Genomic DNA, 25865 nt, shown 5'->3' on the forward strand with positions numbered 1-25865 from the left:
AAGGCATTTTGGTTCCTTCCTTCTGTCTCCACAAGACTTTTGCCTTCTACTGTTTGCAGCCAGCAGGAGGAAAATTGGGAAAATTCTACTGGTTCTGTCATCACAAGGACAATTGTGGTGTGGTTTTATTGTTGCCCTTCTCCTTCTGTTAGAATGAGACCAGACCCTCAGTTTAGCTAAAGACAAGGCATCTTCTTTTTCATTCCAGATGTACTTTTGTCATATTCAACAAAGTTCAGCATTTGTTGCATATTCATGAGCATTTGAAGACTGATGTGCTCCAGGTTTCATGTGAAAGGGTTTGTGAAAAGCCTTTGGGGCAAAGGAGATCCTAGATCCTTGTTTCCATGAAGGAGGACTCCTATCAAGCACTGGCCTCCCAACCTAAAGGCAACATCTGCTTCTTTTAAAGGTTTATACTTAAAAAGAGCACCTGGCTAAGTGCAGGAGCAAGGGGGAGAAGCCTTCTGCAGCAGCCCTTGCTCTTGGTCTCGATGGTGGCTTTATTTTAGAGTGGTCTTTGGGCACTTGGAGCTAAGCAGAAGCGAGTGATAAACTTACTTTCAAGGAAAACTGTTTGGACTGTGGGTTTTAGGCACAAGAGGACAGTCGTGTGTGTTTGATAACAAGCTCAAGGATTTACCTTCCAGTTCAGCATAGTTTGATAGAAGGTTTGTCCATTACCGACCTATGCTGGTTTGGTTCCCTTTGTTCCCAGAAAAGAAAGGCTCTGTGTCAACAGCTAAATCCCCCCATACAAGAGTTCCTTTTCATTAAACAAAAGCCTGCTAAGTAAGAACGTTTCTCCCTTTGGGTAATGAAGCATCCCTCATGCTCATGGTATGAAATATTCCCTTAGTTCGCTTACTCTGTTCCTTTTTACAGTTCAGTTTCCATACGCTGCTGCTCATGTGTGGTGCCAATGCTGTTGGTGATGAATTTCTTGCAGAGCTGACTTGAGGAATGTCTCTCTGAAGTAATCATTTTCTGTCTCCCCAGCATTTAGCTGAGTACATAGTCTCCAAGACCTTTCACCAAGCATCCATCAGCAATGAGTTCAAGCTAAGAGATTACTGTGTTCCGGAGGCTGAGCAAATCACATGCCTACGTTGTAACTAATTATTTCTGTTGGTTGATTGTTTTTTAATGCATCTGTTTTACAGGTAAACAGATTTATCTTTGGAAGGCAAAGGTAATAATGATGCTGGGTTTTATTCGTTGCTGTCCTTCACAAACTGAAAGGCTAAGTGCTGAAATAGGAGTAATTTTGCTGTAACTGTCAAATCCCATGGAGAAACTGCATGGAAGGGGCCTACCATGCAGACTGCACATTCTGACAGCAGAAGAAGATCGGCCATTTGTGATATTTGATTCACCCTTATGATCCCAGGTGCAAATCTGAGCAGGGACATCTTGCAGACATCCCAGCAACTGCTCTGGCAACTGTGATGCTGTTTGTAGATTAGTTGTGTTGCAGAAGCACACAACCCATGCATCAAGGAGGTCCAAAAAAACCACTGCTGGACCCAAAATGTTTATGAGTGAAACCCCAGAAGGGTGGATGGAAGCACGGGAGACAGAAAAACACAGCTTATTGGTATAATTTAGCTGCAACCAGGGGACTGCAGGAATAGAATGGACCCAGAAACGCTCTTTAAGGCTTACAAAATAAAGAAAGGGAAGAAATTCGACAAGTTTGGATTCTTGGAGGGAGATGTCATCTGTGCATTCTACAAGACAAAGCCATGGGTAGGCAGTGCTGTTTGGTGATGTCCTCACCCACAGCACTCCTGCACGTTCTTGAACTTGATTTTAAAGAAATCAGGGTCTTGAAAACAAAAAAGCTATGGATGGAGATGTTCAGGGTGCCAGTGACTGCCTTTGATTTAGCATGGCCAACCTGGGACTTCTCCCTGGGCTGAGAGAAGCAGGAAAACCTTTACTTGCTGCTACATGCCAGGCAGCGGACACCATGAAGGGGCTTCCTCTGCCCTCCTCCCATGGCAGAGCATGGAAGACTGAAAAGGCCTGAATCAGAGTAAGTTCTACTGAACAACACCTAAAACATTGGTCTGTTATCAGCAGTGTTCTCAGACTAAAGCCAAAACACAGCACTGTACTAGGAAGAAAATTAACTCTATCCTAGTCAAAACCAAGACACCTTCCTTCCCACCAGCTCTCAGCAAGAGCAGAACATATCTTCTCCTGCTGATTTCTGCTTGCCATATTGATTGCAGCAGGGTATAATGGAGACAAGCCAGGCAGAAAGCCAGCCACCCTTGGGAATGATTAAAGAGCAAGCAGAAAAGGATAGAATTGGAGAAAAGGCTTCAGGGGTACCTTATAGCAGCCTTCCAGTACTGGAAAGGGCACTATTAAGAAAGCTGGAGGGGGACTTTTTATTAGATCAAATAGTGAAAGACTGTAGATTTACATTAGATATTAGGAAGAAGCTCTTCCCTGTGAGGGTGCTGAGGCGCTGGCACAGGGTGCCCAGAGAAGCTGTGGCTGCCCCATCCCTGGCAGTGTTCAAGGCCAGGTTGGACACAGGGGCTTGGAGCAAGCTGCTCCAGTGGAAGGGGTCCCTGCCTGTGGCAGGGGTTGGGACTGGATGAGCTTTAAGGTCCCTTCCAACCCAAACCATTCTAGAATTCTATGATTCTAAAAACAGGCTGACACATAGGATAGAGTGAATTTGGAGCAAATTATATCCCTTTCTCTACCTCACCCCAGTGCGGTGCCCAGGACAGCGCAGTAACATCTCTGTTCTAGCTCTGCCAAAAGCAGCATCATTTTGGACCCCTATGTAAATGGGGAACAAAATCCCCAGAATATCCCTATTATGTGCATGGATTTGCAGACTGATTATTCAGAGTGTAGCCAAGGAAAGGTAAGGCTATGACCCATTGTTTTCCTGCGATCAATTGAATACTGTCATTTGCATTTAAAACGCTCCGAATTCACACTGTCAATATGCCAAACAGCTGCTCAGGCTTTTCAGCATTCCATGGTGACAATCACACTATCATACATCATTGGCACCAGGATTTGCAATACTCTCAGTGTCAAAATTTTGTGGGTTTTTTTCCTTCTTTTTTTTTTTTCCCTAAGGGAAAAAAAAAAATCTTCTTCCCCCCCCCCCCCCCCCCCCCCCCCAAATACCCAAACCTGTGAAAAATCCACTTTTAAAATGATGGTGTTTGATGCTGCTAAGCAGGCCTTCACAGATGCCAGCATATCAAAATTCATCTCTTTTCTTCCTCTCCTACAATTAAAAGGTAGTTAAGAAAGAGGCTGTTCCTGATAGACCCACCTTCTGTTTTCTCCTTTGTATGCGTATTATTCATTAGCAGTCTAATAAGAGTTTCAAAATGCTCTGTGCCTCTGCCAGCAGGGCATATGTATGTAGACATGTGCTTGTGACAGATAAGTACATAAACAGCATATTGGCACCAGAAAGACATCTGTGCCTAGAAAAACGCTTGTGATATGTACATAAATGACATTTTAGCTCTAGTCAAGTCCTTGTGGCTTTGAGAGGAATATGTGACTGTACTCTTCTCTGTGAATACTGAAAAGGTGCATCTTCGGAGGGAAGAGTATTTTAGAGGTTTATGGAGAGCCGGAGGAAGAGCTGGGATGCGGGAAGCCGCCCCGTGCGAACAGCCGGGGTTGCAGCCCCAGCTCTGCCAGGTTGCGGCAGACGGTGGCAGGGTCTTGCCAAAGGGATCGTAGGTGGTTGCCGCCGGCAGTGCCGCAGGCATGGCCCCCTCAGGGGAAGCACCCGGCACCCCCAAAGCCTGTTTCCATACGTCCGTATGGGGTCTGCCATGCTGGGTGGCGCAGGGCTGGCAAAGACAATGCAGCTCCTGGCTGTGAAGGGAATAAAGACTTGGCTCAAAGACCAAAAAGTCAGGGGTGAGGCAGGGTCTGGAGGCACGGGGAGTACTTCCTGCAGTGCTTTCTGCTACCTATATTGAATTATCTGGCTGACGAATCACCACAGCTGTATTCTACAGCAGTAAAAAGACATTTTGGTCTGTTATAGGAGGGCACCATGCATCTCCTCTTTGGGGATCCTTCCTGGATTGCACGATGGGACTCTTTGTAGGTCTACTTACACCATTTGGTTTAGGCTCATAATGCCTCAGTTTACCCATTTATGGTGACAGTTGCCTGTCTTATAGATTTAATTACTGCTGGAAATGTCATTGTGTCCAGGAAGCTAAGTCTATGGTAGTCTAAGGAAAGCCTAGAGAATAGTTACATTTAGTATGAGGTAGGAGAGAGAGAAGATGCAAAATTGGAGGCACTTTAGGATTTTCCACATAGGCACAGCAGTAAACATGGACTAGGCTTCCTGATTTTGGGGCTTGGATTCAGAGTCAGAGTTGATCCCTGAGCTTCCATGGGTGTACTTATGTCCTGGCTAAATCACCCCAAGTGGGGAACCTAAGTTTAAGGATGGGGTTCAACCATGTCATTCCTGAGCTTACTCAGGGAGGTATGGGTGCCCCAGTGCTCTCCGTTCCCATCTTTCTACATGTACGAATCTTCTGTAGATTTCATCTGATCCAGTAAAGCAAATCCTAAAAGGAAATGAGTGCCCAAAGCTGCCATTATCTCCAGTTCCATTAGGACCCACCTGGGCCGTATCATGAAACAGCATCTAAACTTGCATGAAAGCCCTTTGGGATGTGGATGTAACACGCACATCAGGGTGGTGGCTGCTGTTCATCAGCTTGCCTCTGGTAAGAATGGCACTACTCCTTTGGATCTGACATAAGAAGGAAAGAAGCAGCAAGATATTCCTTGATGTAAATCAGGATGCGTCCTTGGACTTGGCTGGAGCCTGTCTGTTGATGTGACCTGAGCACATGGCTCCCCGGCTGGGTGGGTGTCTCACACCTCCAACGTGGTGGATGGAACCACAGTGGTGGATGAGCTGTTACTTGCCTGAAAAAAAAAGTGTTTTGGGGGAAAATTGTCTCCAGTCATTCTCTTTTTGCATGTGATTTTTTCCTACATATGTTTCTAATCATTAAGAAATTCTGTAGCTTAAATAATGCTCTGAAAGCACGGTAACTGTTGGACTACATTCTGTTGTAACCTTATTGAATTTCACTTCTCTGGAAAAAATAATGGGATACTATATCTTGAAAAACAAATGGTAATTGCATTTTTAACAGAATGTTTCTCTTTGTGTTTCAAAACCTTCTGCACACAGTTAGACATCTAGCCAGGGAAGAAGGTACAAAGCATATGGGCCAATTTCTGTCTGTTGGCTGTTCAAGATGCCTTAATATTCAAGCCGTGATATGTGTGTGTCCATGCAATATGGCACAATTTATCTACATGGTACCCATAAGCTCAGGTGAGGTGGTCAAAAAGTTGTGTACTGCAGTTAGATATTCAAGGAGGAATTGGGGAAGGTGGGTTTACACGCTGCTCCCTATTACATGTGTGGGTGTCCATCCTTATATTAATTCACACTTTGGCTACTTGGACCACAGACGATCAATGTTCCTGTGTCTGTGGTGCTTGCCAGAGGCACAGGTTTGTCTTCCAGGTGACCAGGGTCGTACAGCTAAGAGTCTTGTTGAGACTGCAAAGCCACGAGTTGTCCAGCACCTTTGTACTGCCCATGCACAGCAGTGAGATGACTTCCTCAGTGCTTTGGGGATTTGCACATCACCACGTGCTGAGAAGTGATTTGATTAATGCTTGGGACCCAAAACAGCACCGTCACAACACAGCTGGGTAACATGCTGGTGTTATTGTCTACCGAGGTTAGGAGAGCCTTGGTAATACTGGAAAGCTCTTCCCAAAATTTTAGTAAATGTGACGTGTTAAGAACTTTGTGAAGAGATGCATTTGGACATGTGAAGCTTCAAGGCAAAGTAATAGGCTTGAGGTTTCTGACTGACAAGACACATGTGAGTACATGCAAAATGTGCTCCTCCTGCTAAAAATAACATTTCTCCTGTCAACCACGATGCATCCACCCCCACAACACCACCCAGAAGAACACATTAACACCTTGGCTTTGCACGTAGCCCGATTCACAGCAGCCACAAGTGGTAGAGGGATCTGCACTCTGTGTGCATGCTGACAAATCATATGGCATAGCGAAGAACAGAGGAGTGAAACTGGGCTAGCAGAAGTTGACGCCTTATCATCACAGTCCCTTTGAGCATGCTGTAGGCTGACACCTCCACCAACCGAGTCATCTCCCTGATGCCAGGATGAAGAGCATGAGCCCACTATCCTGATTTAGCCTCTGGTAAGCAAGGCAAGGCTTGCCACACCAGGAAGGGTGGAATAGGTTCGTTGATGCAAATGTACTGTAACAGCATGGGTGCACCAGCTTTGGGACAGCAAAGCATGTCCAACCACTGCTGCTCACAGCTGTGCTATGGTGACATGTGAATATACTTTATAGACCACTGATGTGAGATGTTTCTCCCATTAATGCCCCCCATTTGCTGCCTAATACCATCCAGAAACCTGTAAATAATATTGCAAACCAAGAAGTGTTAGGTATAGGTATTACACTTAAAAAGGACTCCTGCAATAACTAAGGTGCGGGTCTGTCATACAGCCTGTGTGTGCTTCTGCTGGCACTGCAATCACCAAGGCAATGAAAGACATGGACAGCAAAGCTTTTGAAAGTGGTGAAAGACTTCACTTGAAATAATTTTGGAGTTATTATTTCCTATGCAATAATATTTTTTTCCTGCAAAATTAAAGCTTTCTGCTAAAATGTTAAGGACAATGAAAATTTACCATTATTTTGAACTTCTCATCATAACTTCTCGGCAAATAATTTAAAAAATCATTAGTGACCATTTTTCTTCAGTGTAAATTTTGGTTGTTTGCACAGTGAATCTCTTAAAAGGGGTGGAAACAAGTTGTAGCTAAAATGTTGTCAAGTGATGTGAGGTCGATTCTTGGTCAGGGAGGTCACTGTCAGTCCACTGCAGCCTTTCCCTGGGACAACACGTAGCTTTATTCAAAGGAGATTGTCAGAAAACCCAGGAGATTTAAATGCATGCATTCCAATATCTCCTTTAGCTGGCAAGCGCATGAGCCTACATTCTCACTCTTGAAATTAAGCTCCTTTAACTCTCATTTAAGTGGTTAGGCAGAGCCCTGGGCTCTCACAGTGCTTCCCTTGCCTGAACTTCCTCTGATGGCTCTGGCAAAGCCAGCCAGACTTTGAAGGATGCTGAAGGCACCCAGTCCTTTGCAGATGGTGTTTAGCACTTAACAGGATCAGCCCTTTAGTAACTTGTATGGTGCCCATCACCTCAGATGCCTTACTGGTTTTTATATTATACAACGCCCACCATATGTAATTAGCCAAGTAAGCTGCTTTCTCCTAACCTCAACTGTTTGTAAATGCCTATAATCCCAGCTAGGTGTCTGTATAAAGGAGCTCCATGTTAGGGGCAGAAGGGAGCAATATACTTCCATAAGAAAATTAGGGAGTTGACAGACATGTAAAGTTAAAGGTTTGAAGGATTGCTTTTGTTTGGCCAAATGTTTGGAAGTTTTGAGGTTGGTTTTGGAGGTCCCAGTGTTTAAACGCAGCTATTCAGCAGGTGGTCTGGCAGTAGCTGTACATGAGAAAGCAGCTCGCCCATGGCAAGTCCTGTCCCCAATATGTTATCAGCATCTTAGCTTGTTTTGTTTTCTTTCCAGTCCTTTCTTACTCCTGTTCTAGCAAAAGTAGCACCAGCACCAAATACCTTCCTGGAATTCGTCAGCCAAGATGGAGCTTCAGTTTTGGCCTGGTTTGGTATCCCTCTTGGAAAAGCTGAATGTTTGGATGCTTTTGGTGGTGCTGGTCACCTTTCTTTTGGTTATTGACCTGGTGAAAAAGAGACGACCCAGGAATTTCCCTCCAGGGCCACAGCTCTTTCCTCTTGTTGGAACCATTGTGGACCTTAGGCAGCCCCTCCACCTTGTGCTGCTGAAGGTAAGAGTTCCATGAACATTTCTCCTACTAGCAGTATTTTACCTCTTCAGTCACTTTTGTCACTAAACCTGTGATGCAAGGGAAGCTTCTGAAGAACTAGCTATGTAGTAGCCACATATGATAGGCACCCTTCTTAGTTTTATTTCTTATTATCATGTCCTCTTCCATGGGAGTAGGAAGGTCCAATGGGAAAGAAACACATAATGGAGGAAGACGTACATGTTCCTCTTCTTTTTTCCCATCTGACCATCACTATTTTCTTCTGGAGCCCAGGAGGGGTTTGAAGGGGTCAGGCCAGTCTGGGGGATGGTTGGCAAGTGCTGAGTGAGAAATGAACTATTTGGACTGATAAGATCACCCCTGGGAATTGCCTTGTCATTGTCCTTGCTCAGAGGCCAACGATTCACCCCATTAGACCTGAATGAAACCTTTAAGACCCTGAGTTGACCATTCCTGCTGCAGAAAGAGGCAGTGATTGCAAGAGTGGAAGGAGAACTTCTGACTTGCTGGTTGCAAATATCCTTTCCAGTGACTTTTACTTAGCAAGCTGACACCAGTCTAACTACCCTGGATTTTAACAGGGCACTAGCACAGTTGTCTCCCCAGGAGGGAACCCTTTGGGAAGGCTGAGGCAGCTTGCTCAGGATATTTTGTCACATATACACACAATTATTAGTAATAAAATTAATCTCACACAATGCCTTAGACACCCATTTGGTCCCAGACCGGTTTCATGAGTCACCACAGTAGTTCAGGGTGACCTTGGGTTTCTTTTCATGTAGACTCATACTGAAAAGACAATGGCCTGAGCTCCATGGCAGAGTGAGGCCTGAGAGATGATATGGTCACCCTTCACTCTTATACATCAGGGAGTCGAAGGCTGTAGAGGAGACACTAATGCTAGCAAAGGTCATGCAAGGAAAATGGCTATAATTTGGCCATAAATTCATTCAGGCTTAAAATTAGAAGTAGGTTTCTAGCCATCAGCAGTTGAACCCACTTTTCTAAATGGGATAGCTGAAGCACGAAACCACACTATGTTAGACACAAAGTAGATGAAAGGGATCATTTGTTTTGCTTTGCCTTCTGCAGCAAGAGTCTGGGCATGATGACCTCTTGTACCCTTGTATACAAAAATATATGCAAACCACCTCTCCCACACTATAGCTCTCTAGCACTTTTCATGCCATCTCCAGCCTTCACAGAATAGTTTAGACTGGAGAGGACATATAACTTAGGTTTGGGTTTTCCTTAAGTCCCTTTGCTTCAAACTGGGCTAAATTCAAAGTTAGATGCTAGTGCTTGAGGTCTTGCCCAGGTGAGTTATACAAATCTCCCCCTTCTTGCTCTCAGAGGCTGATGAACTCTCTTTCAGCTCACTGCTCAGTATGGGAACATCTTCAGCGTGCAGTTTGGAAGCCTGACGTTTGTGGTAGTCAATGGGTACCAGATGGTGAGAGAAGCTTTTGTCCACCAGGCTGAAATATTTACAGATCGGCCAAATATTCCACTCCTCCAAGAAATATTCAGAGGCTTTGGTAAGCACAGCTGCTAGGATTTCATCTACTTGCAGTGGTAACAATTAGAGTGAATCAACCAGGTTGAACCAGAATCTTGCTAACTGCACCCATAAAAGCTTGCACGGAGGAGGGTAATAACTGAATTCAGTCTCATAATCCCACAGGTGTACATTTTAATCTCTCTAATAATGACAAGGATGGGATCAAAGTCAGTTCTTGATAAAAGAAGAGAAACAAATGCAAGCTGCCCAGGGATCGATACACGTGTTTTCCCCTTGGTTTTAATTTCTCCTTTACTTTTTCTCCATCAGTTGCATATAGCTCCAGAGACAGGCTATGGTGCTCCTGCTTGCAGCTCTGCCAACAGCGTGATAGTACTCATAGTATTTTGGCTTACACTTTTTTTTCCCACACAAAGTGACAAAGTAGCAGATTAAAGCAAATCCATAAAGCTAGATCTTTAGCATAAGCCAATTACTCCTGAATTTTAATTCAGGGAGTAAGCTATAGGGAAAGCTATAGTTTTTTCATGCCTGTGGGGTTTGTTTGCTTTGGTTTGGGGTTTTTATTCAAGGTGAAAGGCCATTTCTGAATCCTATTATTCATATCCTCCATCCCTGGCAGTGCTCAAGGCCAGGTTGAATGGGGCTTGGAGCAACCTGCTCTAGTGGAAGGTGTCCCTGCCTGTGGCAAGAGGTTGGAATTGAATGTTCTTAAGGTCTTTTCCAACCCAAACCTTTCTATGATTCTATGATTCTATATGACCCAGAGCAAGGTTAGCGTGCTCGTTTTTTCTGCCTGCAGGGCTCATATCATCAAATGGGCATATTTGGAGGCAGCAGAGAAAGTTTACTCTAGCAACACTGAAAAGCCTTGCTGTAAGTTTTGAGGAGAAAGTGCAAGAGGAGAGCCGGTACCTTGTGGAGACAATAGAGGAGGAGAAAGGTAGGTGGTTAAGGTACAGCACCATGTGTAGAGCTTCCAGCTCAGTGAACGATGAGTAGTAAAACTCTTACTCCGATGCATCTCCTAACATGCAAAACATTTCTCAGCTCAAACCTTACATTTCCAGACTGTGCTTTTTAGCACTTTTTTAGACCTCAAGCCTAATATTTTAGTTCCTTCTTATTAATATTAGGCAAATACATATTAGGTGTTTATTAGACCTTGCATGTTTATATGACTAAGAAAGCCTCTCCTGTGTTCTGCAAAGGAATAAATGCAGCTGTCCTGCTGTCAGGCACATATGCTCAGAAGCTCAGTTAACCTCTGCATGTCCTTGGTTTTGCAAAGTATTTTAAAACTTGTTTAGTCAGGCTTTCCTTTTGTATCATGCACAGATGAAGCGTGTGCATTGCTCTTTTATGGCCCAGCTTTTAAGAACTGCCAGAGCGATATTAGTAAGAATAATTTGTATGTTGGTACATGGGTGATGTTGCACTTCAGCTTTAAATAGAAGCAGATGGGGTTTAGCTAATTCTATGGAGCTATATATAGTAAACAAGAAAGATCTAAATAGGAATTGTGAAATTATATACTGAACTTGCTCCATTTTAATTGCTGTTGCACTGAACAGGCCAAATACTTCATGTTGCCAATTGATTATAGTCCTTTATAGTCCTAATCAATAAACTAATTAAGCTGCTGGTTTGGGCCTTTCTTCCATTAGTAATGACAAATAGTGATCATGTCCATCACTCTAATATCTGAGCACCAGCCCAGTTTAATTATTTTCTTGAAGAGTGGGGATATCAGCAGTCCTGTGCCTTGCATTTCAAAGTGATGCTTCCCAGCATACCTACAGCAACTCAGGGCTGGACTGGATACTTTACTCATTCTAGTGTCTTATACCATGGCAAGTAGCTCTCCAGGCTGCCTAAATGTGCCCTAGGATAGCTCTTCCAAAGAATTAGAAGTGACAAACATCACAGTACAGTTTGCTCCCATAGGAGCTGATGTGCATCACAACGTAGGGGGGTCATATGAGCCATTGGTGGATTTTAGAGGTGGGTGCTGAGACTTACAGTCCTCTCCCTCTCTCCTCCATCTCACTTCATTTCTTTGTCGTGGACAGTGTAATGGCTTTTTTGCAGTGTGGTTACTCATAAGCTCCCTGACCTGCACTAAGCTTCCAGGGACTCTCTCCTGGTGTTTAAAATTGGCACTAAAAACACATTAGAGCAGGCAAACCCAGCAGCCATAGCATGGCACGCTCCTGGTTGTTTTCCCTGGAAAACAGTTCAAACCCTGCTTCAGCAGCTCTGTCCTAACATCAGTGTGTGCCAGCAGCCTGGGCTGGAGAAAGGAGAGGATGTCCTCGGAGAAATGATGTCGTGGTTCACAGTGCCCAACCTCCAGCAGGATGATGGAGGTGGGGGGGATAGGGGGGACACCACGGATGAAAAGTAGATGAGGTCTCATCTCATCTTCACAACCATTGATCTGGTAGAGAATGTGGTTTTGCCTGAGACTTTAAAGAAAAAAGATAAATCTGCCTTTCATTTCATTTGCTCCAGGCCAGCCATTTGACCCTCATTATAAAATTAATAGTGCTGTTTCGAACATCATCTGTTCCATAACTTTTGGGAACCGCTTTGACTACCATGACAACCGTTTCCAGGAATTGCTGCACTCGCTGGCTGAAACGCTGCTGCTCATCGGAAGTTTCTGGGGCCAGGTAAGGCCAATTGGATGCTTTTCTAGCTTCAGCTGCATGTGAGTTCTCAGAAACCAGAGTTTCTAAGTCACTGACGTAATCTGCTGTTCCCTGTGCAAAAAAAAAGAGTCATGTTATAAGGGAAATGACCATGAGTATTGTTTCGCATTAGACTGGATTTATACCCAAAATTCATCAGAAAAGTAATGAAACAAGATAAATTATAGAGGCACATGGAAATAAAACACTACAGGATTGTGAAACCAATCTTATACCTGACATAACCAAAAAACAATGGGAAAACCTTTAAAATACCTGTTTCTACAAAAAGAAGGTCCAATCAGTAGCACTCTCTGTGAAGATTCCCACCTTTTCCACTACCTCTTTCCCAACCACTTTCTTACATAAATTATTTATGACAAAACTGTCTGAGAGTCCAGGTTTACAACCAAAACAGGTGGATTTGGGGACACAGCTTCTGCATGGCCACACACCATAGGTCAAGCCTGACCTCTTTCCCCTTTGTGGACCCCAGCACTAAGGGGCTTCTCTGCATCCACTCTGATTTCTGGCTCCAGTGGCCACCTCACAATAAGTGACAACTTTGGCTACCCAAGAAAACTTCATCAGCAGAAAACATTGGAGTGATTCTTATCTTGTTTGTATTTGTTTGCATCTGTGTAACTAAATTGACCTTTGTAGCAAAACTACTGTTTTTCTGGTAGCAAGCAGAGCTAATAAGTTATACTATCATTCCAACTATGATACCTGCTCTTTTTTAACTCCAGAAATACTCTTTCGCTCTCTTTGATTTCTCACCAGCTGTACAATGCTTTTCCTTTCATCATGAGATGGCTGCCAGGACCTTTTAGGAAAATCTTCAAGCACTGGGAGAAACTTGAGTGTTTTGTAAAAGGGGTGATTGCAAAGCACAAGGAGGATTTGGACCAGTCCGAGGCAAGAGATTATATTGACTGTTACCTGAAGGAAATCGAAAAGGTGAGAGGAAAACACTTAGAAGGTAAGAGGAAAATGCTTACAAGGTAAGAGGAAAACACTTAAAGCTTAACCCATAAAATGAGCAGACAAGCTTCAAGGCTGTTTTGCCAGAGGAGCTCTTGCCTCCCGTGTTGCCTTCTCCCTACCTCTTCCACGCCAAACATTTTAGCAACAGCAGGAGACTGATCACTTTGAAAACACAGATTTTTTTTTCACTTGGAAGTATTTACACTTTGCCTTCTTCCATCTTTCATTCTGTCACACGGCGTAGGAGGGCTCTCAGGGAACATGTTCATGTTTCTAGGAGAGCTCACAGGCCTGTGTTTGCTATTGTGAAACTTCACATTTGAAAACGCTACCTGCTTTCAAGACTCACTGTACAGCAATCAGGGTGTCTTTCAGAGCAGTCTGTAGGGCTTGAAATTCAATGGAAATAAGGAGTGGAAATTTCCAAGTCTGGGTTTGTCCTGGGTTAATCTGTAACAGTTAGTTTTCTTCCTGGTAGCTGTGTTTTGGCTTTAGTCTGAGAACAATGCTGATAACACCGATGTTTTAGTTGTTGCTAAATAATGCTTACTCTGATCAAGGACTTTTCAGTCTCATGCTCTGCCAGTGAGCAGGGGCACAAGAAGCCAAGAGGAAACAGACACAGGACACCTGACCCAAACCAGCCAGAGGGGTATTCCATACCACAGCATGTCATGCCCAGTAATGAAATGGGGGGGGGAGTTAAGAGGAAGGGCTGATTGCTACTCGGGTCATGTTGGGTATTGGTTGGCAGGTGGTGAACAATTGTGCATCACTTGTGTTTTCTGAGCTTTCATTTCCTCTCTTGTTGTTTCCTATTATTATCATTATTATTATTATTGGTGTTTGTGGTATATTTTACTTTATTTTAGTTATTAAACTGTTCTTATCTCAAGCCATGGAGTTTACATTCTTCCAATTGTCCTTCCCATCCTGCCCTGGGGAAGAGAGGGAAGGGGAGAAATGAGCAAACAGCTGCATGGTGCTGAGTTACCAGCTGGGTACACCACAACAGGGTTAGTGTGTAATAAACTAGAAGCAGGACTTGAGTTACATACAGGTGGTTTGGGGTTCAGCTTTTGAAACTATCCTCTCCTTAGTAAGAGTTCTTATTGCTATGTTTTTTCCCCAAGTCTAAGGGTGACACCGGCTCTTATTTCCATGAGGAAAACCTGCTGTGCTCCACCCTGGACCTCTTCTTAACCGGGACTGAGACAACAGCAACCGCCATCCGCTGGGCTCTGCTCTACATGGCCACGTACCCCCACATTCAGGGTAGGGCCGTGGGGGGGTCCTTTGTTTAGTCCAAAACTAGATAAGTGAAACTCAGAGTTATTTCCAGCTCTGCCACATGTTGGACGTGCCTGTGCCCCAGGCTTCTTACTGGAAACCTTTAGAACACAGATATTGCTTTGCTTTCCTTAGAGAAAGTGCAACTTGAAATCGACACGGTGATCGGCCAATCCCGCCAACCCACGATGGCTGACAAGGAGAACATGCCCTACACCAGTGCGGTGCTGAGTGAGGTCCTGAGGATGAGCAACGTTGTACCCCTGGGGGTGCCCAGGATGTCCACCAGTGACACCACCCTGGCTGGCTTCCACCTGCCCAAAGTACGTGGAGGCCACCAGCCTGCCCCTCATCCCACCCCAGCAGGATCTTCATGGCTCAAGTCCCGGATCTCACCTGGAGGGGAGCCAACCCACAGGATCCTATGGAAATATCAAATTTATATAGAAAATATAAGCTCTTATGCAAAGACAGGCTGAGAAATCTGCAGCTGTTCAGCCTGGAGAAGAGAAGCTGCATGGAGAACTCAGAGCAGCTTCTAGTATGTGAAGGGGGCCTAAAAGGATGCTGGAGAGGGACTCTTCATCTGGGACTGTAGTGATAGGACAAGGGGTAATGGGCACAGAATTAAATAGGGGAGATCTAGGTTAGATATTAGGAAGAAATTCTTTATCATGAGGGTGGTGAGGTGCTAGCACAGGCTGCCAAAGGAAGCCGTGGCTGTGGCAGTGCTCAAGGCCAGGCTGGACACAGGGGCTTAGAGCAATCTGCCCAAGTGGAAGGTGTCTCTGCCCTGGCAGGGGGTTGGAACTGGATGAGCTTTAAGGTCCTTTCCAGACCTAATTCTATGAGCCCATGATGAATGCTGCAGGGCTGTTATGGGTCACACATCCTTATGGAGGAGAGTTGCGAGATACTGTGATGTTGACATGGTTTAGTGTGAGGTGTCCCTGCCCATGACAGGGGGGTTGGATCTGGATGATCTTAAGATCCTTTCCAACCCTGACTATTCTATGATTCTCTGGTCATAGATTTCAACTGTAAAAAGTTTATGCCTTAAACATATGTTTATGCCCTCCACATGTTATCGAAATAGAGGGCCAAGAAACACATGAAAGCTAATAGTTTGTGTTTGTTAATTCCACAGAGTATTAAAAATCATCTATTAACAGTATCACTTGATAAAAGTCAGGTAATAGGTGTTGATGAGTACACACTGCTCTGCAACCGTGAAAGCAAAGATGAGATTTAGATACAACTGTTCTCTTCCATGTATATGAGTGGCTGCATCAAGGAAAACTGAAAGTAATAAATCTGTTAATTTTGCTCCACACTGATTAGAATATCTCTTTTCCTGATGGAAGACATGGAGATTAACCAGATGAGGTTTAGAATAAAAGAATAAGAAAGCAGATCGATTGAAAATTAGTTGGTCAAATTGTTCCAGATTCCAATGGGAACACGGTGTCACGAATTTGAAGCTGGTTTATATCAACATCCCCAGTTACAGCAGCACGAGGCAAGGATCAACACTCTGGTGACACATAGAGGAGCACAGAAGTGAACAATCCTGTAGGCTTTCACCCTCATTTAATTACACAGCTCAGGAAAAAAAACCATATTACCCTTTAAAAAAGATGTAGTTTATATTGTATGTGAAATAGAGCTAATAATAAACTAGTCTGACAACACGGCGGCTGTTCTCTGTCATGTAATCACCTGATTTCTCCACCTCTCGCAGGGCACCACCGTGATGACCAGCCTGACTTCGATAATGTTCGACAAAAACGTGTGGGAGACTCCAGACACCTTTAATCCTGAACATTTCCTGGATAACGGCCAGTACAGGAGGCGGGAGGCTTTTCTGCCCTTCTCTGCAGGTAGGATGATGGATGGGGAGGTGGTTTTTCCTGTTGCAACGCTTTTTCCACCCCCTCAAGACACCTCCTCCAGAGTAGGGGGGCACTGCTCCTTGTCCAGCTTTCAGCCCATCCCCACAGTGAAAATCCCAGTCACAGTTAACACTGCGTGCTCGGAGCGGGAGGGGAATCAATTTGTTGTTGCAGGTTGATAAAATAAGGCTTTTTCCTCTAGCGCAAGCTGCGTAAAGGCTGTTTTCTTTCGCTGCGTTCCCCCTCTCGGTCTCTCGGAGCTCAGCAGTAAACTAGTGGGGAGGGTTTCTGCAGGATGTGTGGGTGAACATTGCCACCTAACCTTTCGAGGAAGAAAAGCTCCCGCAGCCTGCGCAAAGCAGCGCATGCGAGAGGAGCCCGAGAGGTGGTTGGAGCTCGCTGGAGACTCAGTGGGGGTTATTTCGGCTCCTTTTCCAGGTAAGCGGGCTTGTCCCGGGGAGCAGCTCGCCAGGACCGAGCTCTTCATCTTCTTCACAGCCCTCCTGCAGAAGTTCACCTTCCGGGCGCCAGAGGCTGCCATGCTGACCTTCGCCTTCACACTCAGCCTCACACGCTGCCCCAAGCCCTTCCAGATCTGTGCCCTGCCTCGTGACTGAGGCTAGCCTGGGGCTGCCCCCGACCCTCCCTCCTTCCCAAAGTGTCGCTATCAGCCCCGTAGATTTGGGGCTGGAATGATGGGCCATGGGTATCTAGCACACACCAGTATGTAGCTGGCAGTGGGCAGGGCAGGACTGGCACACAGAATCACAATTTGGGCTGGAAAGGACCTTCAGAGGTCATCTAGTCCAACCCCCTGCAATAAGCAAGGACATCAACTACATCAGGTTGCCCAGAACCACATCCACCCTGGTCTCCAGTGTCTCCAGGGGTGTGCATCTATCTACATATCCTGCACACTGCAATGAGGACAGCCCTTGCGGCTGTTCCCAATATCAGTTTGACAAAGTGCTTGAATTTAAAAGCCTTATTACTTAATTTCTGCCATTAGCAACTTCCAGGAAGGTGTCTGCCAGCTGCAAAACCATGGGCACAGTTGGGTCCAAGGCTTTTAATTAATTAAAAGCTGATTAAATAGGCACGAGTTAATTAAAAAGGCAACTTGAAGAGATTTTTTTCCATTTATGTGACCAAGCATTAAGGCTTAGACATGCAGTTTCCTGTGGGTTTTTGTTTGGAATATAGGCATAGCAAAGATTGCTTTTTTCCTCTTTTCTTCTCACCTTCCATAAAGTGACTTTTCTCGGGGCACCCACGTACGATTCGGACTAGTTAAAAGGAAAAGAGAATTAAATACAGTTCCGTTTCCTCTGGCTTCAGCCTCCATCTCTGGCAAGAACCGCCTTTGCTGCGCTGCAAAGCACTGTCTGTGCAGTGGCAGATTTACGCCACATGGGAGAGTCCTTTGCACATCACATCCTTACCGCTCCGGGCACTCGAGCGTTTGTCAATGGATTGCTGCCCTTCTAACTGGTCACTAATCCTGCTGCAGTTTGAATGGATGGTTCGCAGTTACAGGCTCCAGTGGTTGGGGTTTTTCTCTCTAAAAGAGAAAAAAGATCGGTGGCTTTTTTCAGCTGTGAGGTTTTCAAAGCCGTTCTGGACTAGGCACTGGTTTCTCTCCACTCTGGCATAGGTCTGACCTTTGGTTTGACTCTACAGCTTGTATTATTTGCACTGGTTTAGCAAATAAATGTTGATCTTTACTCTGTTCCATTACAACTTGCTTTTCTCTGTTACTTTAGGGCTTCCTTCCCTATTCAGGGAGGGAGTAAATAATTGAAGTGTTCTTTTTCTTGTTTTTCTCTGAAATCTATTGGGAAAAAAACCTTCCCCAACATTTTTCAACGTAATGATCACATAAAAGCAGGAGACAAGAATTTTTTTTACCCTTTTGAGTGGACTATCTCATGTGAGCGAAGGGGAACACATGCATCATTTCAAGCCTAAGTGTGCTTAAAAGCCAGAGGTAAAGGGAGAAAAAGACAGGGGGGTTTCCACTTTCAGTTCCACAATAAAATAGTGAGTTGGGTTGGGTCAGCCTGGAGAAGAGAAGGCTCCTTAAGGGGAGACCTCAGAGCAGCTCCAGTACCTAAAGGGGCTGCAGGAAACATGGAGAGGGGCTTTGGACAAGGGCCTGTAGGGACAGGTCAAGGGAATGGCTTTAAATTGACAAACACCCCTGCTTCTTTCATGCTAAAACATCACACATACATCAAAATTCAGTGTGGAGTATGTGCAAGATCGACTACCTGTCCCAGAGCCACTCTCAGAAGGGAAAATTAGCACAGCCTGTTACCAGCTTCCCCAAAGGGCCACAGCATCTGCTTTAGCTTTCCAGCTCCTGCCTTAGCTTTGTTGGGCTTTCACCAGCTCCAGCATGGGCTACAGACTCAAAGGCCAAAGCAAGTGAGAAGGGGTGGCTGGAGGGCTCAGTGTAGGCCACCCTTATGGCCAGAGAAAGTTGTTCTGCTTACATTTGCTTATCAGAGATCAGGAAATCACAGTGCTTAGAAACCACTGCAGATCCGGGATGGGTGTTGCCTTTCAGCTCACATCACCCTGACATGCTGAAACCTCAGCCCCTGAGTCAGATGGTGGCTTGTGAAAGGATTGTGCAACCTCATCTCGGGTGTCCCTGCTGCCCTTAGGGCTGTGTCTGGCACTGTTCCTGCCAGTGGCAGAGCTTCCACAAACAAGGGAAGTGCAAGGTGTCCCGAGTGGCTGGAGCCTCCCCAGTACTGGGAAGCTGAGACCAGGACACAGCACGGTAGGAGAACCATGGGAAGGGGAGAGCAGGGCTTGCACCAAGCCCTGGGCTTATGGGAATGGCATGGGGAGGCTGACAGGTTTTAATCCTTGCCCTGCAAAGCTTGTTTCTGTCCTTTAGACAAAGACATAGATCACTGGTGTTTTGCAGAGCAGTGGTGGGAGGCCAGAGGGGAAAGGGCGAGCTTTGGGGTGTTTTGGTTTGTGATTTTCTGTTTTTAATGAGCTCAGAGGAAATGCTTGAGTTTAATCAAGAAGGGAGTTGATCAAATGCTCCTTGCTGAAACCTGGGAAAGCAGGAGTCTAAACAAAGCCTCCAAAGCCAGGTCAGCAAAAACTGCTCCATGCTGTCTCATGTGTGTGCCCACAGCTGTGCCAGCACCTTGACCATCTCCCCCCGTCCCTGGGGGTTCAGTGGTGCCCCGTGAACTCGACCTGCCCTGACCCCACCATCCAACCATGCTGCGCTTCCTGTGGGACAGCATCTCCCTCCAGATGATCCTCGTATTCTTATTTGTCTTCCTCCTCGTTGCCGACTACATGAAGCGCAGAAAGCCAAGGCACTTCCCTCCCAGCCCCTTCTCCTTACCCTTTCTGGGGCACTTCCACCTGATAAACCCCAACAATCCCCAAGCCATGGTGGACAAGGTACAAAGGATGTGGGCACCTTGGGGAAGGGAATGGGGAGGATTGGAGCTATGAAACCTTTGCAGTGTGGGGAAGGGTTAACCAAAGCCCCATGGACCATGAAGACTTAGAGAAGCAAAGCCCAAGGCAAGCAGGTTTTCCCTCAGTCAGCACCAATGGGTATGAAGTTTGCCTTCATACGAGGAGGGAGGCAAGTGCAGAGTGATCCTTTGGGCAAAGGGCACTACACAATACCATGGGTGCAGTCGCAGCAGTAGTAGCTCCATAGGTCTGTCCAGGAATTGGAAGGGTGTTTGGGAAGGGAGTGAAAGAAAAGCGGGGAAAAACACAGGACTGAATAATCAAAACTGTCGAGTTTCACTTGATTTATGGCCAGTTAACACCAACACCTGATCAGTGATTTGGGATAAGAGGAAATAAGAGGAGACAACACACAGGCAAGCAGACACATGTGCAAGCATTCTGCCTCCCCTCCCACTCCCAGTTTCCCTTAGTCTCACCAATGTCCTCTGCCAGGGCTCTCCCTGTCCCAACAGACGCATTCACTGCAAATGAAACATCTTTTCATTATTTCCCACCCCTTCCCAGCTTCGTGAAAAATATGGGGACATCTTCAGCTTGCAGATGGGACAGGTAACATTTGTGTGTGTAAATGGGCTGCAGATGATTAAGGAAGTTCTTATAAACCAAGCTGAAAACTTCATGGATCGCCCTGAAATTCCTATTGACAAGGAGATCTTCAGCAGCTTGGGTGAGTTATCCCCCAGGTCAGAGCACTGGTCCTGCAGAGGTCCAAGACAGCTGGGATAAGGGAGAGCCCTGAAGCTTTTTCCCCATGGTGGAGGGATCTGCCTTGCTTTGGCTCATGGTGGGGTATTCCTGCCAGGACTGATCTCCTCCAACGGGCACTTGTGGAAGCAGCAGAGGAGATTCACCTTGACCACTCTCCGAAATTTTGGCTTTGGGAAGAGAGGCCTGGAAGAGCGCATCCAGGAGGAGTGCCAATACCTTGTGGAAGCATTTGGGCAAGAACAGGGTGAGTGCCATGGCCCTCATATGTTATGCTAAAGGCAAGTACCACCTGTGATTCACTGTATGCTGAAATATACCTTGATTTGCAAGCAATACTAGCACCTTGCCAGCATGCCAGCTTCCTTTTGCAGGTGCTTTGCCTTCGAACTGACTGGTGAACGCAGCTAGGTAACATCCCAAGTGTTATTCAAAGCCAACCTTCAACCTGCTGCTCTCCTGAGATCCCTGGAAAATCCCATGTGTGTAAACACCAGTGTTTCCGATTAATTCCAATGACATCTGCTCTGCTTTGCACACTAAACAAACATCTTCACTATCTGATTGAACTGGGACCACTGTGGTTGCCCAGGCGAGCTTGACCAGCTCATGGAGGGGGCAAGGCCAGGAGAGCAGTGACACAGGATGATGCCCATCAAGGTTCCACTATCCTGGGGTTAAAGTCACAACAGCCACTCATGTCACTCATATTTATTGAATATTTTACCTCTGACAATTGTGTTTTCTTCTTTTCTGTGAAGCCTGGAAGTGAATTGATCATTCCCTTTTCCTTCTCCAGGGAATCCATTCAACCCTCACTATAAAGTCACTAACGCCGTTTCAAACGTCATCTGCTCTGTCATCTTTGGCAATCGGTTTGAATACCATGATGAGAAGTTCCAAAAACTGCTGAAGCTGTTGAATGAGACGTTTGTTCTCCATGGGTCTGTCATGAGCCAGGTACAGCCCTCCTGCTACCAGCATGGATGGCATGCAGTTCTGCAGGGCCACAGATCCTTCTTGGAGTCAACCTCTAAACCTGTATCATTTGCATCACCAAATGTTGTTGCCATTCCTTATTCCTTTGCACAGGGTTAGCTTTGCCTGTAGTTTCTTCCTGCCTTATTTTGGAGCTGTGCATGTTCATGTTGCTCTCTCACCCCACATCCTGCCCATCACCTGCCAACCTGCCTGCTGTAACAGCGGGTAATGCACAAGTCACTCTGTAATAGGAGCACCAATCCCTTGTAATACTCTTCTGGAGCTGAGCTATTTCCACCAACTCAAGGAATTTATTAAGCTTGGCCTTGAAGGCTTCTCAAGTTTTGATAACAGAAAGGGTTTTTTCAGTCCTTTCTTAAATTTGCCTTTCTCCTTTTGTGTCCAAAGTTGTACAACGCTTTCCCATCTATAGTAAAGTACTTGCCTGGATCCCACCAAACCATTTTTAAAAACTGGAAGTGTATGAAAAGTTTTGTGCAAGAGAAAATCGACAAACATAAGGAGGACTGGAACCCCTCAGAGAGCCGGGACTTCATTGACAGCTACCTGACAGAGATGACCAAGGTCAGCAATGTGGAGTAAGCCCTTCTGCAATTGGGCTTAGAAATCAGAAGGGATGAGAAATCATAGAATGGCTCGGGTTAGAAACGACCTCAAGATCATCCAGTTCCAGCCCCCTGCCATGGGCTGGGACACCTCCCACCAAACCAGGTCACCCAAGGCTCTGTCCAACCTGGTCTTGAATACCACCAGGGATGGAGGATTCACAACTTCCCTGGGCAACCCATTCCAGTGCCTCAGCACCCTTACAGTAACGAACTTCCTCCTTATATCCTACCTGAACTTCCCCTATATAAGTATAAACCCATCTCACATTTTTGTGCAGAACAGTGTCAGGGGCAGCTTACAAGAGGAAAACCTCGTGGCCTGCACACTGGACCTGCTGTTGGCTGGGACCGAGACCACTTCCACAACCATCCGCTGGGCTCTGCTCTTTATGGCCAAATATCCAGAAATTCAAGGTACAATTAGCCAAAGCTCAGTGTTTTCCCTTGGATCTAGTGCTGACACCTTCATGAGAGACTCTCTTTTTGAGAGGAGAAATTGGGAACCTCCCTGCACTCACCTAAAAGAGGTGCAAACAGCAGCAGATTGGTCCCTGGGGATTCTCACAGAAATCACCTTGTACCTTGACTGATCCCTGCTCTTTCCCTCCAGCCCGTGTGCAAGCTGAGATTGATGCGGTCATTGGGCAGGCACGGCAGCCAGCCCTGCAAGACAGGGACAACATGCCCTACACCAATGCTGTCATCCACGAAGTGCAGAGGAAAAGCAACATCATCCCGTTCAATGTGCCAAGGCTGACGATAAAGGACACGTTTGTGGATGGCTTCTTCATACCAAAGGTAACCCTGCTCCCGAGTGCTGAGATTTCCCTAAGCAACATTGCTTGGATGACAAAAGTAGATGCTCACTAGGAGCAAACTCTGAACAGGGCAGAGATGCTGTGGCTCTGTCCCACCTGGCCTGGGGATTTGTGCCTGAGGAGCTGAGAATTGCTGAAGTCTCAGCACTCAGGAGCAGTGCTGTGCAGAGCACTGTGTGGTGACACCCTCTCCATGCACGCTATCGAGGCACAGGTTCCATCTCACAGAGCTATTACAGGAACTTTGCCCCACGACTACAGCAGATAAAAATGAAGCTGATGAGGGGAAAACTGAGAGTATATAATCATTTTACCTCTGAACAGATTAGAAGTAGGAAAAACTGGCCAGGCAGGGCGGTCTTGGACAAGTAATTGCAACATCATTTGACTGTGGATGTTCTTCATGGGGAGGAGACTGGAAGATAAAAATGCTCCTCCTGCCATCAGCAACAGGAAAAATGCAATATGTTTTTCTCCTCTTAGGACACTATTATGATGACAAGTTTAACCTCTGTGATGTTTGACAAGAACGTGTGGGAAACCCCTGAAGCTTTTAACCCTGGGCATTTCCTGAAGGATGGCCAATTCTACAAAAATGAGTATTTTATGCCATTTTCTATAGGTAAGAACTGTTGGATTGGGGTGCTTCTGTGCTGAGGCAGTGGGATGGGGCCTCCAACTGTACAGTAGAGACACGGAAGAAAATAGCAACGGAAAGCACAGACACTGGCTGCACACTTGGAGGTGGTGCCACTGAAGCAGTGCTGATGTGGCCACCCCAAAGCACCACGACTACACTGAGCCCTTTCTTGTTCCTCTTCACATGCACAAAGGAGAGATGAGGATGATAAAAGACCATAAAAATGCCAGAGATCTTAGAAATCCCTTAACAAAAGGAAGAGCATGGCCCTGTGTTCCACCTCCCATGTGGGTTCACTAGGGCTCCACAGGGTACTAGAGCTTCCCCATAGACATTGCTTTTAGCTCCCCTGTTTTCCATACCAGCATCACACACCTTCTTTGATAGCTCTCTTTGCATAGCTCATATAAGCCACTTCTCTCAGCATGGACATATGGAGACCATATGTGTCAGCAGAGCTTATTCAAGCAGGGGAAGATACAGTGCATAGTCAGTTACACACATGTGCCCTCACAAAGTTACGCAATACAGGGGGGGGAGCCCATGCCCTAACACCAGTACCATTATTGGGGTGCTCAGTTTCAGCTGGAAAACTCATCCTGGTAAGGGGGTAACACAGCTGGACTATGGTCCTAATGGAAGCAGAAGCTTTTTCATCAGCCAGCACAGGAGGGTTGGACTAGATGAGCCTTGAACGTCCCTTCCAACCCAAACTATCCTATGATTCTATGATGCCATTGGTGGCTGTCTCCGCAGGGAAGCGTTCCTGTCTGGGTGAGGTGCTGGCCCGCTCCGAGCTCTTCCTTTTCTTCACGTCTCTGCTCCAGAAATTCACTTTCCAGGCACCCCCGGACACCACACTCAGCCTCAACATCCAGATGGGCATCGCAATAGCCCCGCAGCCCTACAAGATCTGTGCTGTGCCTCGGTAGGGAAGCCTTGGCCACCATCCTCACAGAGAAAAACCTTTAGCAGGCAGGGATGAACCATCAGAAGCTCCCCTGCGTGGTGGCAACAACTGCCCAGTTCCTGTTTGTTTCCCTTAAAGCAATTGCAGAATCATTTCCTTTCCAAGCAGACTTCACACTCTGCATCACATGAGACAGGTGATCGGCCTGGGATCTGCTGGGGCACTTCCCTATGGCACTGCAAAGGAATGTGGAGCTTGGGGCTTTGCTCATTTTATGATGGATGGCCATGCTTCACAGCGGCAAGAGAATGGGCACCACTTCAGTGTCTGCAGTGTTCAGGCTGTGGCTGTGTACCATGGAAGAGCAGATGCACCCTTGTTTGATAACATTAATACAGGTATTGATTGCCAAGATTTTTTGGTTTCGTTATCACTGACAGGTAAACAATTTAAACCAAATGTCACTCTGTAACATATCATGCATCAATAAATCCTTACCAAAACATTGCTGTCATGAAGCATTCTGCAAAGTGCAGACCAACATTGGCTGTAGCCTTTGGCCATGCCCCAGGTTTTGGGGCAGGGGATAGCAGGGGGACTGCGAGCCCATCTAGGCAGAGGCAGCAGCACAGCACCTAATCCCTATTGTTGCAGTACTGCTCTCTTGTCAGCAGAAGAGTTGCCACTGTAACAGCAAAGACAATTCCTACAGAAGTACTGAAAACAAATGATCCTGACAGTACAAATGAACAAGCAGGGAAACCATTAAAGCCTGTGGCAGGGCCCTGGTGTGTCACAGCAATTACATGTGTAATACCCACAGGGAGTGCTCTCTGCTGACAGACACCTCTGTAAAACATCTGTACTTGTTGCTATAGAAGTTGTGGGTGATGTCACTTAGAATACACTAAACCCTCCGTATTTACCTGCCCAGTAACACACGATATATGGCTGCTAATGAATTAGGGACTGTAGTGATAGGACAATGGGTAACAGGTTCAAACTTAAACAGGGCAAGTTTAGATTGGATATAAGGAGGAAGTTCTTTACTGTGAGGGTGGTAAGGCACTTGAATGGGTTGACCAAAGATCCCTGGAGGCATTCAAGGCCAGGTTGGACAGAGCCTTGGGTGGCACAGTTTAGTATGAAGTGTCCCTGCCCATGGCAGGGGGTTGGAACTGAACGACCTTGAGGTCCTTTCCAACCCAAACTATTCTATGATTCTATGAATAAAAGAGACCCTTGGAAAATACCAACAAATAATTGCTATTATTGTAAATTATTATCAAATGCACCTC

The 25865-nt window shown here is 45.9% G+C and overlaps 2 protein-coding genes across 2 annotated transcripts; both read left to right on the forward strand.

Annotated features, from left to right (window-relative positions):
• Positions 1-7774: 7774 nt before the first annotated feature.
• LOC101871357 (cytochrome P450 2J2-like) lies at positions 7775-16982 on the forward strand. Its single transcript, XM_031050694.2, has 9 exons — positions 7775-7981; positions 9357-9519; positions 10306-10446; positions 12018-12178; positions 12980-13156; positions 14317-14458; positions 14609-14796; positions 16215-16353; positions 16804-16982. Exons 1-9 carry the CDS (start codon positions 7775-7777, stop codon positions 16980-16982), a joined length of 1497 nt encoding a protein of 498 aa, XP_030906554.2.
• A 2100-nt stretch (positions 16983-19082) lies between these two features.
• CYP2J2 (cytochrome P450 family 2 subfamily J member 2) lies at positions 19083-25064 on the forward strand. Its single transcript, XM_005151167.3, has 10 exons — positions 19083-19153; positions 19523-19800; positions 20389-20551; positions 20687-20836; positions 21389-21549; positions 21979-22155; positions 22478-22613; positions 22810-22997; positions 23501-23639; positions 24414-25064. The coding sequence occupies exons 2-10, from the start codon at positions 19612-19614 to the stop codon at positions 24587-24589; spliced, it is 1479 nt and encodes a 492-aa protein (XP_005151224.1). The 5' UTR covers positions 19083-19153; positions 19523-19611; the 3' UTR covers positions 24590-25064.
• The last annotated feature ends 801 nt before the right edge of the window (positions 25065-25865 follow it).

Source organism: Melopsittacus undulatus, chromosome 6 (assembly GCF_012275295.1).
Source record: "Melopsittacus undulatus isolate bMelUnd1 chromosome 6, bMelUnd1.mat.Z, whole genome shotgun sequence".
In the NCBI taxonomy this organism is placed as follows: Eukaryota; Metazoa; Chordata; class Aves; order Psittaciformes; family Psittaculidae; genus Melopsittacus; species Melopsittacus undulatus.

Bases quoted from the DNA above. Each gene is read 5' to 3' on its own strand.
- LOC101871357 (XM_031050694.2), top strand. From the start codon at position 7,775: ATGGAGCTTCAGTTTTGGCCTGGTTTGGTATCCCTCTTGGAAAAGCTG. The intron at 9,520-10,305 runs GTAAGCACAGCT...TTCTGCCTGCAG, and splicing joins AGAAATATTCAGAGGCTTTG to GGCTCATATCATCAAATGGG. The intron at 14,797-16,214 runs GTACGTGGAGGC...CACCTCTCGCAG, and splicing joins CTGGCTTCCACCTGCCCAAA to GGCACCACCGTGATGACCAG.
- CYP2J2 (XM_005151167.3), top strand. From the start codon at position 19,612: ATGCTGCGCTTCCTGTGGGACAGCATCTCCCTCCAGATGATCCTCGTA. The intron at 19,801-20,388 runs GTACAAAGGATG...ACCCCTTCCCAG, and splicing joins CCCAAGCCATGGTGGACAAG to CTTCGTGAAAAATATGGGGA. The intron at 21,550-21,978 runs GTACAGCCCTCC...TTGTGTCCAAAG, and splicing joins ATGGGTCTGTCATGAGCCAG to TTGTACAACGCTTTCCCATC.